Source organism: Theobroma cacao, chromosome 9, assembly GCF_053813885.1.
Source record: "Theobroma cacao isolate CCN51 chromosome 9, ASM5381388v1, whole genome shotgun sequence".
Lineage (NCBI taxonomy): Eukaryota > Viridiplantae > Streptophyta > Magnoliopsida > Malvales > Malvaceae > Theobroma > Theobroma cacao.
The window spans coordinates 8,790,427-8,805,799 of record NC_142647.1 but is presented as its reverse complement, the minus strand read 5'-3'; the positions used below and the strand labels follow the sequence as shown (position 1 = coordinate 8,805,799).

At 34.8% G+C, this 15,373-nt stretch overlaps 3 protein-coding genes across 4 annotated transcripts; 2 read left to right on the top strand and 1 right to left on the bottom strand.

The window, feature by feature from the left end:
* Positions 1 to 5,037: 5,037 nt before the first annotated feature.
* LOC18588967 (DNA-directed RNA polymerase subunit beta) lies at positions 5,038 to 7,187 on the top strand. 2 transcript variants are annotated; one of them, XM_007013734.3, is made up of 7 exons: positions 5,039 to 5,274; positions 5,402 to 5,444; positions 5,750 to 5,842; positions 5,935 to 5,997; positions 6,073 to 6,168; positions 6,271 to 6,348; positions 6,933 to 7,187. In XM_007013734.3, exons 1-7 carry the CDS (start codon positions 5,138 to 5,140, stop codon positions 7,017 to 7,019), a joined length of 597 nt encoding a protein of 198 aa, XP_007013796.2. In that variant the 5' UTR covers positions 5,039 to 5,137; the 3' UTR covers positions 7,020 to 7,187. The 2 variants fall into 2 exon arrangements, with proteins under 2 accessions (XP_017983332.2, XP_007013796.2); XM_018127843.2 differs by lacking the exon at positions 5,935 to 5,997 and having other exon boundaries at positions 5,038 to 5,274.
* Positions 7,188 to 8,806: 1,619 nt separating this feature from the next.
* On the bottom strand, positions 8,807 to 11,484 carry LOC18588966 (Acyl-CoA N-acyltransferases (NAT) superfamily protein). Its single transcript, XM_007013733.3, has 3 exons — positions 11,136 to 11,484; positions 9,605 to 9,727; positions 8,807 to 9,182 (listed from the first exon to the last, which is right to left on the bottom strand). Exons 1-3 carry the CDS (start codon positions 11,287 to 11,289, stop codon positions 8,965 to 8,967), a joined length of 495 nt encoding a protein of 164 aa, XP_007013795.2. The 5' UTR covers positions 11,290 to 11,484; the 3' UTR covers positions 8,807 to 8,964.
* Positions 11,485 to 12,407: 923 nt separating this feature from the next.
* Positions 12,408 to 14,613, top strand: LOC18588965 (FAD/NAD(P)-binding oxidoreductase family protein). The gene is made up of 4 exons (XM_007013732.3): positions 12,408 to 12,763; positions 12,938 to 13,242; positions 13,577 to 13,787; positions 13,963 to 14,613. The coding sequence occupies exons 1-4, from the start codon at positions 12,506 to 12,508 to the stop codon at positions 14,479 to 14,481; spliced, it is 1,293 nt and encodes a 430-aa protein (XP_007013794.3). The 5' UTR covers positions 12,408 to 12,505; the 3' UTR covers positions 14,482 to 14,613.
* The last annotated feature ends 760 nt before the right edge of the window (positions 14,614 to 15,373 follow it).

Sequence of the window (15,373 nt, the reverse complement as noted above, 5' to 3'; positions counted from 1 at the left end):
AAGTGGTAACCGCATAAACCATGGTGCGCTTCTGGGTATGCATTTTGGATTGCTTTCTTAATGCCGAGATGCTGATAAAAAATGAACATAGTGTTTTCAGGACAACCAACCGCATCACGCAACTTGCTAAGAAATACGTCCACGAGTCTTCGTCCTCAACATGGCCGATGCCAAATGCAACTGGATATATACACTCGTTCGCATCTTTGCATACAGCGACAAACAGAACACCCTTGAACCTGCCTTTTAGATGTGTCACATCAATTGCAACCGTAGGATGCATTACATCCCTAAACCCCCGAATACAAGCCCCTATGACTAGAAACAATATTTGAATCTCTCTTCCTCATCAGTAGCCACTGCAGTCACTGTGCCAGGATTTTCTTGTTCCAACATATAAAAATATGATGATAGTAGCTGAAATGACTCCTCCGGTGGACCAAAAACAAGCCTCTTCGCATACTCTTTCACTTGCCAAGCCTTACCATACAAGCATTCCAATCCCCACTGAACCCTCATCTCACAAATTATGTCCTTAGGTCTCAATGCTACTCTATTAGCCCGAATCTTGTGTGAAATAAGTTCACCAATCATCTTCGCACTCGTAGTTGGAAACCGCCCTTGCAAACCATCAACGGTACAGGTGTGTACTTTATGTAATTTATGAACTTTCCAATATTCTTCTCTATCAGGTAACTTCGTTGCACGAACACTGAACTTGCATGCCTTATCCTTGCAACCAACCTCATAACGAGCTTTACATGACCTTTTTACTCTTATCGCAAACTTCTCTCTTATAACCAGCATGTTCAAAGCTCGTTTCAACTCGGCCTTCGAGGAAAACATTCTTCCTTTGTATAAGCGATCTTCGGCACATGTCGACTCCTCAGTGGTAATTGTTTGGAAGGGGAACCTTTCTGCACCTGCAATTACCCACGTACGAGATATCTTTGCATTTCCCCTTTCCTGATCACTATCATCGAGCAATGTATCAAGGGAACGAATCTCGTTCTCACCAGCAATGGGATTATTGTATATGGGGTCATCACACTGAACATCTCCTACATCAACACCTCTAACAGGTTCCGTTTCGCCTTCAACATTATTGCAAATTGGAATGTCACTATCATAAAGACAGTCATCGTCTGAACTGTCATCTTGCGATTGTTCAAGCCCATCATCTGAAGTGTGATCAAATCTATCTTCACCGGCAGCGAACAAATCCTCATTTCCCCTATCAAATGCAGTATTATACTCCAGCGTCGCAGTGTCACCCTCTAACCTCATATTGTTGTCCTCAACTGTCGTATTCTCATTTGACAATGGCATTACACATTCTACAGTTTCACCCGATCGTTGCATTTGTTCAAGAGAAGCAAGAAATTGGTTTGATGCACATCCTGATCGAAATTGTGCAGCCAACTGTTCTGTGAATGTCGTCTGTCTACCGGGCTGCACAAACTCTTGTGCGTACCTCAATTGCCATTGTTGTGGGTTACGGACCGAATGTTGTGGTATACGTGAAGCATTGTAAATCTCATTTTGATTGAGCTGATTACCATGTTGTCCAACTTTTTCATGTGACAAGACATTTGTTTGGCGTCCCTTAATGCTGACATACACAGCCAGAACATTCCTCTATTATAGCAAAATTAATGCCACATCCTCATTGTCCTTGATAATTGGCCGTGATAGCTCTCCGGGTGTATTGATCAATGAATTTAACTCAATCTCGTCAATTTCTAAGTTTACCCCAACAACATCTTCAACCAGCTTCATCAAGCCCACAAACCACAAATCACTCATAACCCCTCGCATTCGTGACTCACCACCATTGTAAATGCCATCCACCCACTGACTACTGTGTCTTATCACAAGTCGCACAATTGGAACCCCACTGAAATTTTGAAAAAAAAAAATTGTCAATCATTTTATACAATACATGCCGTGATAAAAAATTTGTCAGTCGTGTTGTTACACGCCATGCAAATAACGTAAAATGTTATAACACGTCATGCATATCAAGTCAATTGTCGTGACACGCCATGAATCAGTATCGTTACACGCCATGCATCACTGTCGTGACACGCCATGCATCACTATCGTGACACGCCAATCACTGTAATTACTGATTGGTTACACCAACATCCGTGACACGCTAAAAACCTAAAAAACCAGTTAACCCACGACACACCAAGAACAACCATGACACACCAAAAACCCATAAATTCAGTTAACCCACCACACCCCAGGAATAGCCGTGACACGCTAACAACCCAAATAACTAGTTAACCCACAACACGCCAGTAACAGCCGTGACACGCTAAAATAACAGTTCACTCATGTTATAGATGCATGGCGTGTAACAACTCTGGGCAATGTTTATAATCCATCTTATCATTTACACAAAATATTTCAGAAAATTAAGTGTGTTGCAGAAATAAACCCAATAACAGGTACCTTGATGTCATCTCTGCTATAGGGTGTGTTAATCTACGAAAATGTCGCCAGATGCCGAGAGATAGACCACAGCCCAATGACGATGGTGCTCAACAGAGAGTTGACAGAGCTCATACAGTTCAAAGATCTGAGAGAGCTGACAACGATGGTGCTCAACAGAGACTTGTCAGAGTTGAGACAGATAAAGATGACCGAGCCCAAACAGCTGCGTGTTTTTATTTTTAGTGTTTTTCATTTTCTCTCTAGCGGGAGGCAAATAGCTCAAACAACTGAACATTTATTTGAAACGATGTTTTTAAAGACATTTTGGTGTACTCATGTTTATTTTTGGGTAGAAACAGATAACTTTATATGGGTGGTTATTTCTGAAATCACCTTATCACGAGGTCCTTCTCTCACAATTTCCTCTTTAAGTTTTTCTAAGTAACAATTAAATATTTTAATTATAAAAATTAAAAGTCAAATATTTTTTATTCTTTATAACTAAGAATTAAATTAATAAGCAAATGAAACGTGTATCACATTTGATAAAAAATCGCATGAGCTAATGACATGGTAGCTTTAAAAAATGTAATGTTACACATTATGTCTTAAAATTTAATTGTTATACATTATGTTAAAAATATAAACGTCATATTAAAAATTTAATTATTATATATCATGTTGAAAAATATAGTTGTTACACGTTATATTGAAAATTTAATGTTTACATCATGCGCGTGTAGACCACACACTGGATACCTCTTATCTTAACTAAAACCAAAAACATTTAACTCTTGATAACTACAGTCGAAATGTTTGGCCCTTAAGTAAAAAAGTGTCAAAATGTTTAATCCCAATTTGAGCATTTAGTCAAGTTAAAATAGTAATAGTAGTACTTGCACTTGAGCATTGACTTATTAGTTAGTGTATAATCACTTACTTAAAAAGTAAAGTTCGAATTCCCTATTTTCCAATTATAGAAAAAAAAATAGCAGTATTTTTTCCTCTTATATGATGTTATGATATGATTTTTAATCCATTTTTTAAATTTTAATAAATACATATTTAAAATGATTTTTTTCCCTTAAATAAAAAAGTGTCTAAATGTTTAATCTCAATTCGAGCATTTAATCAAGTTAAAACAGTAATAGTAGTACTCCCTCTTGTTATATAATGTTATGATATGATTTTTAATCCATTTTTTAAATTTTAATTCAAATTATTTTAAATATGTTGTTAATTTAAATTTTAATAAATACATATTTAAAATGATTTAAAAAAATTAACAAACAACCAGTTAAAAATAAAATAGGATCAAAATTGAAATTTTGATAAAAGAAATAAATCCAATATCAATATGTGACAGAAAAGAGTATACTTTTTCTTTTTACAATAATTAGCGAAAGTATATAAAGTATAAAGAAGAATGTAACATATATTTTATCAAAGGACTTTATTTAAATAATTAAGAAAAACATAATTTGAATCGACCTCATATTTTTTTTCTTTTCTTAGTTCTTGCATATTTAAGTTAGATCAAACCGATTGAATCGAAAATTGGTAACCTATTCGATCAAACAAAAAGCAATTAACCAGACTTGGTTAACATTTCGATTAAATCATTTTGATTAGGTTTTTGAACTGATTAAAACTTTTTGTTTGAATTTAAAATTTTTATTTTTAACATATTTTATTAGCGATATGATTTAAATTCTTAAACTCTTAATTACTAATTAAAGGACTAACCATTTAATCAAATATCATTTTATATCTTTTAATCAAATTGAACTAATTAAATTAAGAATCAATAACATTATCAGATCAACCCTCGCTTTGTTTTTTCAATCATTAACTAAATTTACAAGTCAGAACGTGTAAAGATAAGGAGACCTGAGTCCTTAATGTTTCCTTTTTTAAATAAAAATAGGGAATTCTGCCCTTTTTTTATTGACAATATTAAAAAGAAAAAACAATCAAATCCTCTTCTTCTTATTTATAAAATCAATATAAGAAAGTTGAAAACTTAATTTTCAAGGCAAATTTTGCCTCGTTTGGACTAGAGCTCTGCTGGGAAGCCGTCAGCTTTTGACTAATTTGCAATCCCTAGGATATCAAAAAATAGATTCATAAAGAAAAATCTTCCCTTTCACATGATATTATTCTTTAAATTTGTAAATTTTAAAATATTTTACCTTTTGAATTGAGATCTAAAAGATTTAACTAATATTTTGGTTAAAAAATTTAATTATAAAAAACTGAATCAAATTTATTAAAATAATCGAATTTACAAAATCAAATATCTCAAAACTGGTTCTAATCGAACCAAAAGAATCAAACTTATTTTCGATTCGGAATGATTTTAAGCAGCCCTAAGTTTCATATTCGATTATTATGATAAAAATATAAACATTTAAATTGTGACTATCCTCAAATAAAAGTCTTAGTAGGTGCTTTTCAAAAAAAAAAAAAGAAGTGAACATCTTTTTATTTAGTAGCGAACTCAGGGGTCCCGAACCGTCGGATTTTCCTTCGTCGACAATAAACGGTCAAGATTAATCCAATCCAACTTCCGCCTCATCTTCATTTCCCGCAAATCGACACTCCCAACGAACGAGGGGGAACTAGAAAAGAGGGAAAGACAGCAAAGCAAGACAAGACGACGTGTATTTCCGAGGCAGGAGGATAAGCAAAAACGATGTCGTTATGTTGCTCGCTGTCAACTCCAAAATCCATGTCTCTCTTCCCCAAAAGATCCAAAATCTTCAGCCATGGCTTCATCAGAGCTTCTTCTTCTTCTTCTGCTGACGTTCCTGATTTCCTCTCCGCTGATTGGTATATTTCCGATAACTATAAATTTCTTTTGGCCATTAATTACTATAATTTTCAGTTTCTCAATCCTTATATATTCACGGTAAATATATAACTATAATTCATACTTTTTTTTAAAAAAAAATTTCAGGCTCGAATCTCGAAGGAAAAGGCCTTTTGGCCCAAGGCTAACTGTAAGTTTCAAGCTTCGCAATTATATACTTATATATGCAAACAAAGGTTGGATTGATTGTGGCTTTTGTTATTTACTTTTTATTTCTAAAAGTTCCCGTAAAGCCGAGTTCTAAGATAATTATTAAAATTATGTATTTGGTTATCGGAATCAATTTACAGTAATTAAATTTTGATTCTTCTTCAAGAATTCTAGTACTTGCTTTTGAATGCAAAAGCATCATTCACATTTTGCTTCCGGAAGCGGAGAGCAAATGTAGTAAAAGTAACTCTGAAAGCAGTAAGTAAGTTAAAACTCTTGTTATAGTTTAGTGCAGAAGAAGCTGTCAAACACCAACTTGATGCATTGAAGTATAATGACCAACCTCGACAGGATTACGGGATCGAGGTTATGTACAGGGTAATTCCTAATACGACACCATTCTGCACTTTTCCCTTGGAAATTTGTGGCTATTAAAGGGCTGTTTTTAATTTTTTACGTTCAATTGACAGTTTGCTGGGTTTGATCCTTTTGAAAGGTCTAAATATTTTGGACCCTTCTTTGATCTAGGGCAGGTCAGTTAATGTTTTTTCAAAATTTTATGATTTGAGGTGCTATAGGTGCTGATGCTTTTTTCCTTTGAAATACAGTTTGAACGCTTTAGGCGAATTTTTCACCATTCAACTTATCGAGTATTGCTTGGTCACAAGGAGAGAAAGATCTTGAGCAGTTTGTTTGTGAAGGAGGTATTGAAGCAGTTTGTTTGTGATTTATCTTTAGACCTTTGCCATCTTTGTTATCCATGTTTCTCTAACCGCATGTTGTTGTGTTTTCGAACTGTTGAACAGAACCGATTCAAACAACGGGTTTGGATACTTGGAAGTCGCCCAGAGGAGGAAGAAATATTTGAATTTACAATGGTGCAGGTTTGTTAGTTGACCTCTTTTACTAGTCATCTGCAATTCTTCCTAGGAAATGATAATAGCATTTGCATATATCATGTCCCTATCTTTGGTTTCTAAAGGACTTCATTAGTAAGAAATGTTTTGAACTTTCTTATTCAATCGGATCTTTCAATGTTTATCATATTTAATAGGTAAAAACCCTTTTGCTCTCTCTTATCAATAGTTGTAGCAAATTTGGTGCTTTTAAGAGTTTGAATCATTATTGAATCAAATAAAAGTTTGTGTATTCATGTTCATATGCAGAAAGTCAAGTCACATGCGGAAACAGTTAGAAAACTTTTAATGGTTTATCAAATTAATGTTTTGTGCTTGTTGTCAAACATGTGAGAAGAAACAGGGGAAAATACGGGTTGGGGTAGTGTATCTCCAAACTATGATCATGCTGCATGGTCAATTAAGTTGAGAAAATTACTGAGTTTTTATATAAATATGGAATTTGCTAATCTTTTTACTGAGAATAAACTTCGGAATCTCGCTTGTTATTAGAAATCAGAACTAAACACTTTGGTTTGTTCCTATATCAATTAGTAGCTTGTTTTTGGCAGAGGATTGGTGGTTCATGGGATGGTTATTGGTTGACAGAGAGTTTACTTCATGATGGAGATGCATTTGCTGGTGGTTTGGCTTACTGATAACAATTAGTGCAGCTACTCTGAATTATTTGTGTCCAATATGTAGATAGTGCAATAAATCATCACCACGTGTATCAGTTCCAGCCTTGTCAAACATTGTAAATTTGACCCTGTATATATAAAGTATAGAGGTTAGGGAGCTGCAGTAATTGTTGGCTCCTTTGTTCATGTTTTTCATCTTTTCAAATGTCTCCTAGTTTTATGTTTTTATTCTAAGGATAATATAGTTAATCTTTATACTTGAAGAACCTATCTACTCTGATACTTGTATTAAAAATATATTCAATGCAGTATCTCTTGTTTCAATTACTCATGTGAAAGGTTTCAAAAGAAAAATAAAATAAAAAAAATAAATTGTTTGTAAAATAATTTTTTATTTTCTGAAAATGAAAAACAAAAAAATCTGAAAAATCCTTCTTTTTTTTTTTTTTTTTTTTCTTTCTTAACTTCGCTCTCTTGTCCTTCCTTGTCTCTCCTCTTAATGGCTAATTTCGGCCCATCATCGAGCATTTTGGCGTTGTCGTCGGCTAGATCTTATTGGCTAATGGCTGGATTCCATTGAAAAATGGAACATCTAGAGAGACGAAAAGGAAAAGCGAGAGAAAGAAAATAAATTATTTTTTAAAAATTTTTTACTTTTAAAAAATAAAATTTTAAAATAATTTTATTTTTCAAAATTTCAAATTTTTTATAAAAAGAGAAACCTAAATTTTTTAACAATAAAATTATGTCGCATGTCAATCATGTGTTATGATCAAAGAATAATATGACATTTATTTGATCATATGATGCATTTTGATACAAATCATTAGATTGATATACAAAATAAAGTACTATATTAAACATCTCTTAAATTCAAGTACCGTATTAAACTTTTTTCTCAAAATATAAGAATTAAATGTAATATTCTCTCTTTTTTTTTTTTTTGCTTTCTTTTTACAATCTTTTTGTAGCCTACTAAGTTTTATTAATTATGGATTTATTTGGACACCTCATAAATACTAGACAGCCTATCATAGCAATTTGGAATATCTGTGTTAGCGTGGAGTGCAAATCTAAGCTATAAAGTCTGCAAATAAATTTACTTGGATTCTGATTCTCCATTGACACATGGGATAGGGCATTGAGTAGAAGCTTCGTCATTTGGCAAGTTGATTGTTCCATGAGAAATTGCTTGTGTGAATTTGGGCCACGGTTCCCTTCCTCAGCCCCATATTCCTTTATTACAAGTTGGAACCTATATAAATGGAAGGCCATCATGCCAGTAACCATGCAAGATCAACCTCCTGGAAGTTGAAGGTCTCATCTATCCAAAAATAGGACAGTGACAAGGTCACCTGTAAATCTAATCTTTTGTAACTAGCCACTCTATAACTCCCATGTGAAGAAAAATTATTTCACATAATATTGCTACATGTACATTACTCGAACAATACAAGCCAAAACCATTCTTGCTGAGGGCATAGTCATAGATCTTTCAATTGAGGACATTAAATTGATGTAGAAAAAACATATATTTCCATCATATTAACCATTTACCAGTGTTTACAATTTCGAATGGTGAACGATGGTAACAAGGAACATGTAATGATGTTTCGTCACAGTGCCTACAACCAAGGATATTATGTTTTATCAATGGGGATCACATTCAGACTGATACAAGGAAAAATGTACTGATTGCAACTTGTTGGGGGCAGACTACAGATGCTCAGTTATACAAGCAAAAAGAGTGTTGAACAAGACAATAACAATATTCCAACACATAAGTTTAAAGTAGGACACAAAGATAAACCGATCATAACTCATCTCATTAATGCCATAACTCATGTCACTAATGCTTTACAGCATCCTTATCATCAAAATATTCCCCAAGTATATAAATTAATAAAATCCAATAAGACAACAATGACCAATAACTCCTGAGAACAGTACTAGCTTTGAACTGTTATTTCTTCACTTGAGATGGAGTGATGAACTTGGTAACAACAAAGCAGTCAGGGGGGTCAATGTTTGTGTAATAGTTCTTGATTGTCTCTGTGATTTCAAATCCAAATTTCTTATAGAAGTTGATGGCATCTTCATTGTTTGTCTGAACATGCAAGTAAATCTCTGGTATGTTCTGCTTTGAACAGAGATCAAGAACATGGTTCAATAGCTTCGTACCTACATAAATCCCAGATTTTAAGAAAACCATCCAACAAAAGAGAAAAGTCAGAAAACTGAAGATTCAAGCTTTTCTAACAAACTATGGTTTTTTATTCAGAACCAAGGGAAACATAATTTCCGTGAAACATGCTGGAGGTGGTTACTTAAGTTAACTAATTCTTGTCACCAACAAAGCATTCAGCTCTGTGGTACAGCACCCCTATTCCCCTTCTCCCCCATCTAAAGGAGCCAGCAGGGTCCTTTTAATTATGTATGAACAAGTTTCTCAACCATCATGTTGATGAATCTTTTATGATAGTTGACCATTCCTTGTATAAAAAAAAATAACCAATTTAAAAAACAATAAGCATGGCTTAAGGTTTTTCCATTAATTCCCTTACAAGACCTACACTTGTAAAAAAATTTGCTTGTCTACTCACCAAGGCCTAGCCCACGATATGGTGCTAAAACACCCAATGTCATAATGTACACTCGGATAGCCCCACCTTCCTTTTTTTCCAGCCGGCAAGCAATTGATCCGACACAGATGTCACTGTAATATGCTGAATTAGCAAACAAAGCAGTGATTGTTAGGATACCATGATAATTTATGGACATTAAAGGTCACCAAATTTGTCTCCAAAAGCCATGAAATACTTGTAGAAAATCACAAATTGTATCTTTCTAACTATCAAGGCACCATAAAGAAACAAACAATAAAACATAATATCCATCGTTGTAGGCACTGTGACAAAGACACCATCGCATGTTCTACGCATTTCATAATAACATAAAGTTAGCCAAGAATAGAACTACTCAAACTTCAATCCTGTATACAGAAGAAAATGATAGGATGATTCTTCTCTATGATTAACAGGTTTTGAAATGTTTACTGTTTCTGTAAACAGATATAGATCATCAGGCTGAAGAAGCAAGTACCTCCTATTCAGAATCAGGAAATCTTTAGTCTAAGATTTTACGACTTTTAGAAGTTACCCAAAAAAGTATAACGATAGCTACTACCTAGAAATTAAAAAAAAATAATGGTAGGATAAGAATGGATGTATTAACATTTCATAATATGTGCAGGACCAATAGAAGAGTTGAGCATACCAATTAAGATTAGTGACATATTTGAGTCTTTGGCACCACAAGGGCAACAAGAGAAGTAACGATGTATTCTATGGTCAATGGCACATGTTAAAAAGGATGAATGGTAAGAATGTTGACACCCATTTCTTAAGTTCAATAAGCCTTAAAAGTTCAAGATTGAGGGAAAGAAAAGCTTTAGTTCTCAAATGCTATGTAACACAATAATTAGAACGCGCAGTTCAATCTATGTTGGGTTATCTAACCTGAAACTTTTTAATCTAACAATAAATTACTTTGAACAATGATCACATGGGAGGACACTAAACTGATAATTAATACAATCTTGCTAGCAAGACTCTGCCAATTTCATCACTCGTAACTTAAACATCTAGGCTAGCAATTTGGGTCTTTAAGAAGAGAATATATGAAAAGGAAGTTTCAACTTCATTACATCCTCTAAATTTTAAGCTTTCTTTTCATTTAAACCTTATTAAACTACTTTTCCATGATGTGTATCATCAGATGTCAATACAAATCAAAGTGGCCCACTAAAACCAGCATTTTTCCAATGCAAAGAACTAAAACCCCACAATCAAAAAGCAGAAGCCAAAACCAACAAAACAATCACCAAAATCCCATAATAAGATAACAACCACATATGTGGGGGGGAAAAGAGAGCTACAATAAATTTCCCAATAGATGGTATATACTAATAAACAGAAACGAAAAACCCATTATTCAAAAAATCCATTGGAAAGACAAAACCAAACAACATGGGCTAAACGAAGAGAAATTAACATTGGTTTTAAACGAAACAAGGAAAACCCAGAAAAGGCTAGGCAAAAGAATGAGGGGGAAAAAGGAAAAAAAGGAGCAGACCAAGCTTGGTGAATTCGCCAGAAGCGAGAGCATCAGCGTAGTACTTGTCGTTGTAACGAACAGGGAAGAGAGCAGTGTTGAGCTTCTTCAGCTGCATCACGTTCTTGTCCCGCACTCCATCTAGTGATATTGCAACTTCTCGCCCAGCCCCCATTTCTTTGTTTTTAATTTATTTATTTTGAGTATTTTGGTCGAAGAAAATAGAAGATTTGCAGAGAGGAAAAAAAAAAAAAACCAATGGTGTGGAGAGAATTGTACGGACAGGGTTGGATTTCTTGTATGTACATGTACAGGGGAGGGATGGAGGGAGGCCTTTGTAGCAAGACAAGGTTGGGAGAGGGATTGCCTTTTTAGAGGGGCAGTTTGGGGGTTTTCCCACAACCTGTTTTTTCTACTTTATTTGCCTATTTGGGTCATTGTGGGTTTCGTTTTGGTTACCATGAAATTTCTCAGGTTCTGACTTGAGAATTCGGCTCTGAAAGTTCCCAACTGATAACTGGGCCTTGCCTAAGCCCAGAGGAAGAACAATATCATTTCGCTTTTTTCTTTTAGTCAATGTGAACATTTTTGTGATAATTTATCAACTTAACAAATTGGAATTAAATTTGACATTAAAGTCAAATATTGTGCATATTTCATCAAACTCATCGAAATTACTCTCTCCTCTCTTTTTCTTTGTCTTTTTTTTTGGGATGTCCCTAAACGAAATCCATTTTTCAAGACATCTAATACTCTAATTATAATTTGTTTTTCATGATTTTTTTTATTTAAAGGTAAAAAAAATATTGAACGTCATCTATGTTATAAAATATTTTTCAAGTTTTAATATAAAGTAAGTCAAAACCAAAACTTTTGTTTTAATTTCTACAAAAGTCAAAGAAAAATAAAAAAAGTGGACGAAGACAGTTTGTTTTATTTGTTCATATCGATACATACATTATTCGGACCATCCAAAATTTTAAATACATGATTTTTGTAATTATTAACAGTGATCAACAAATGAAAATCACATTCCAACATAAAATAGAAATTCTCCAAATATAAGTGGGTGTTTCCCAAGTTAAAATTAAAATTTCGAATGAACAAGTTTTCAATAGTTTGGCCTTTGGGGCAGGTGGGCAGCTCAGGACCCTAAAACTCACATGTTCAAAGACATTCATTCAAAAAAAGAGGATCAAAATAAAAGAAAAATAAAAAAAATAAGGACCATGATTAATTAAATGGACCCATCTCACCACCTTGCAAAGCTCCAAAAGTGGAGAGCACAACTTCTTGTCATTTCTGCCTCTTACCAGAGATCCCATTTCGTCATCTATAAATTTCCTTTCTTTCCAAACTCCTTCACCAGAATTCCTTAGAGGGAGAGAGAGATGATTGAGAAGAAGAAGAAGAAGAATAAAGCCAAGGCAATCATTGTAGGAGGGAGTATAGCCGGGGTGTCATGCGCCCATGCGCTCACTTCAGCAGGATGGGAAGTTGTGGTGCTTGAGAAAACTCGCACAGCCCCAACTGGGAGCCCAACCGGGGCTGGACTGGGGCTCGACCCTACGGCTCAACAGCTCATTGGTTCCTGGCTTGGCCATCCCCAGCTCCTCCAGCAGGCCACCTCGCCCCTCACAATTGATCAGGTTAATGTCAAATCTTATAGTCCTTAACAGAACTTTGTATTAGTATTCATTATCAAAAGCTAGACATATTTTGCTCATAAAGAAAAATACTACTAGTTACATTTCATTCAGACAAAAAATGATCAAATGTTTAGTTAATATCCCGCCATATTTCTGGAAATGTGTTCGTAACAGAACCAAGCAACAGATAGTGCTACGAAGATGAGTTGGACATTAACAAGAGATGAGGAATTTAATTTTAGAGCAGCACATTGGGCTGATCTCCATGGCCTTCTATACAATGCATTGCCACGAGATATATTCTTCTGGGGTCACCAATTCCTCTGTTTCACCATTTCAGAGGACAAATCCTCTGTCAAAGTTAAGGCTAAAGTTCTTCGAAACGATGAGATCATTGAGATAGATGGAAATTTACTCGTTGCAGCAGATGGGTGCCTCTCTTTAATCCGCCAGAGTTGCCTCCCAGACATTAAATTGAGGTATATGTGGCTTATTTGCTCCTAGTTGGCAGGCAGGCAGCATAGTGGGATAAGTCTAATATTATCGAAGGTGTTATTGGATTCCAAGTTCTTAATACAACTAACAAGAGTTCTGGTAGTTGCGTGTGTTAGTTATTTCAAACTAAATTTCTTCTAGTATCTTGATCAACTATCCATTATGATTTTTTTTCTTTAAAAAATATTTTTTTTAATTAGGGAAAGGGTCATTCAAATTTTACTTGTTTGATGGGATTATGCATCAACCGATGAATCAAATGTTCGGATGCAACTATCCCTTACAATGAATAGTATAACATGGCTAAACTCTTTGCAGGTATTCAGGTTACTCTGCGTGGAGAGGGGTTCTTGATTTTTCAGGAAAAGAGGCTTCAGAAACCATTACAGGCATCCGTAAAGTGTACCCCGACCTTGGGAAATGCTTGTACTTTGACCTTAGCTCTGGAACTCATAGTGCGCTTTATGAACTTCCAAACAAAAGGCTCAATTGGATTTTTTATATCAATCAACCTGAGCCTGATATAAAGGTGGTTGCTCGCTCAAATCTCATATATTCTGCTTCTTGCATATCAATAATGGTTTGGGGACATCTAAAGTTGGACAGTGATTTGACACGTATAGATAGATGCCTTTTAAATTCTGTAGACTCTGCAGCGATCAAAACTAACAAGACCTGTTCATCTTTTGTTACTATATGTGCAGGGAAATTCAGTTACCATGAAGGTAAATGAAGACATGATCAATGATATGATCCAAGAAGCAGAGAAAGTTTGGGTTCCAGAGTTTGTAAGAGTCATGAAGGAGACCAAGAATCCTTTCTTAAATGCCATATATGATTGTGACCCTCTAAGACAGATCTTTTGGGACAATGTAGTGTTGATTGGGGATGCTGCTCACCCAACAAGTCCTCACGGCCTGAGAAGCACAAACATGTCAATATTAGATGCAGCAGTTCTAGGCAAAAGCCTTGACAAATGGGGATTGGAAAATTTACAGTCAGCTCTGGAAGAGTATCAGTCCATTCGGCTGCCTGTCACTTCTAAACAAGTTCTGCACTCACGGCAGCTGGGTCGAATTAAACAAGGCTTAGATCTTCCTAATCGTGAGCCATTTGATCCAAAGAAAGCAACTCCAGAGGATTGCACAGATCTTCAACAGAAGAACATGCCTTTCTTCTCTGTAATTCCTTCATTAATTGATTCCATGTTACGCTCTGTTTGATCTCTTAAAAGATGGCAGTATGTCCTCTGTAACCAGGCAATGCTTGGGAATTTTGAAACTGGTTACTTAGTCTCTCTTGCCAATATATGTGATTGTCTGGACTCTCTTTCTCTGGGGATTGAGTACATAAAAGACGTGATTAGTCCTTACTGAAAGTGATGCCTAAGGGAATCACATTACCACTGGGTTTAAGTCATACCAAACATGGTAATATTTTTCCTAATTACAATCCCATGTATATGAATCACATTCCTCATAGCAAACAGAGCCTTTGGCATCTCTTTTCAATGATACTTTTACAAGAGTTGATTATCTATACAATTTTCAAGCATGCGAGTGTGGCTACTCTTTTTAGTCATTCTCATCTGATTGTTACTTTATTCACTATGGCCATCAATTACACAGAAAGAAAGGGTACATTTTCTGTAGCCAAGGGCTTGATTTGTTTCTTTTTTTTTTTGAAAGCGTTAGGGTTTCTCGGAGGAGAGTAAACAGAACAAGCCTCCACAAAGGAAATCGAGTACATCTGTGTTGCTAACAGTAAGGTTGTTGTAACATCCCCAGGTAACTTTATGCTGTCGTAATAACATGTCCGAACATTGCAGTGGCTTTGGATAAATAACAAGTCAAATTTTATCCAAAAAATAAAAATCAATACTGTTGTTTAATCCTCAAATTTTGGCCATGGCACTTATTTAAGACTCAAAGTCACAAACAAGTAAAGCAAATGTGACTGCCTAATTGCGCACCTTAAAACTAATAATAAAAAAATAATGAAAAACTATCATTGAATGAACCCATTAAAGTAAATGTGAATAACTACTTGCGCACCTTAAAACCAACAATAACAAAATAATAAAAAATTATCATTGAATGAATCAAAATAAAGAAT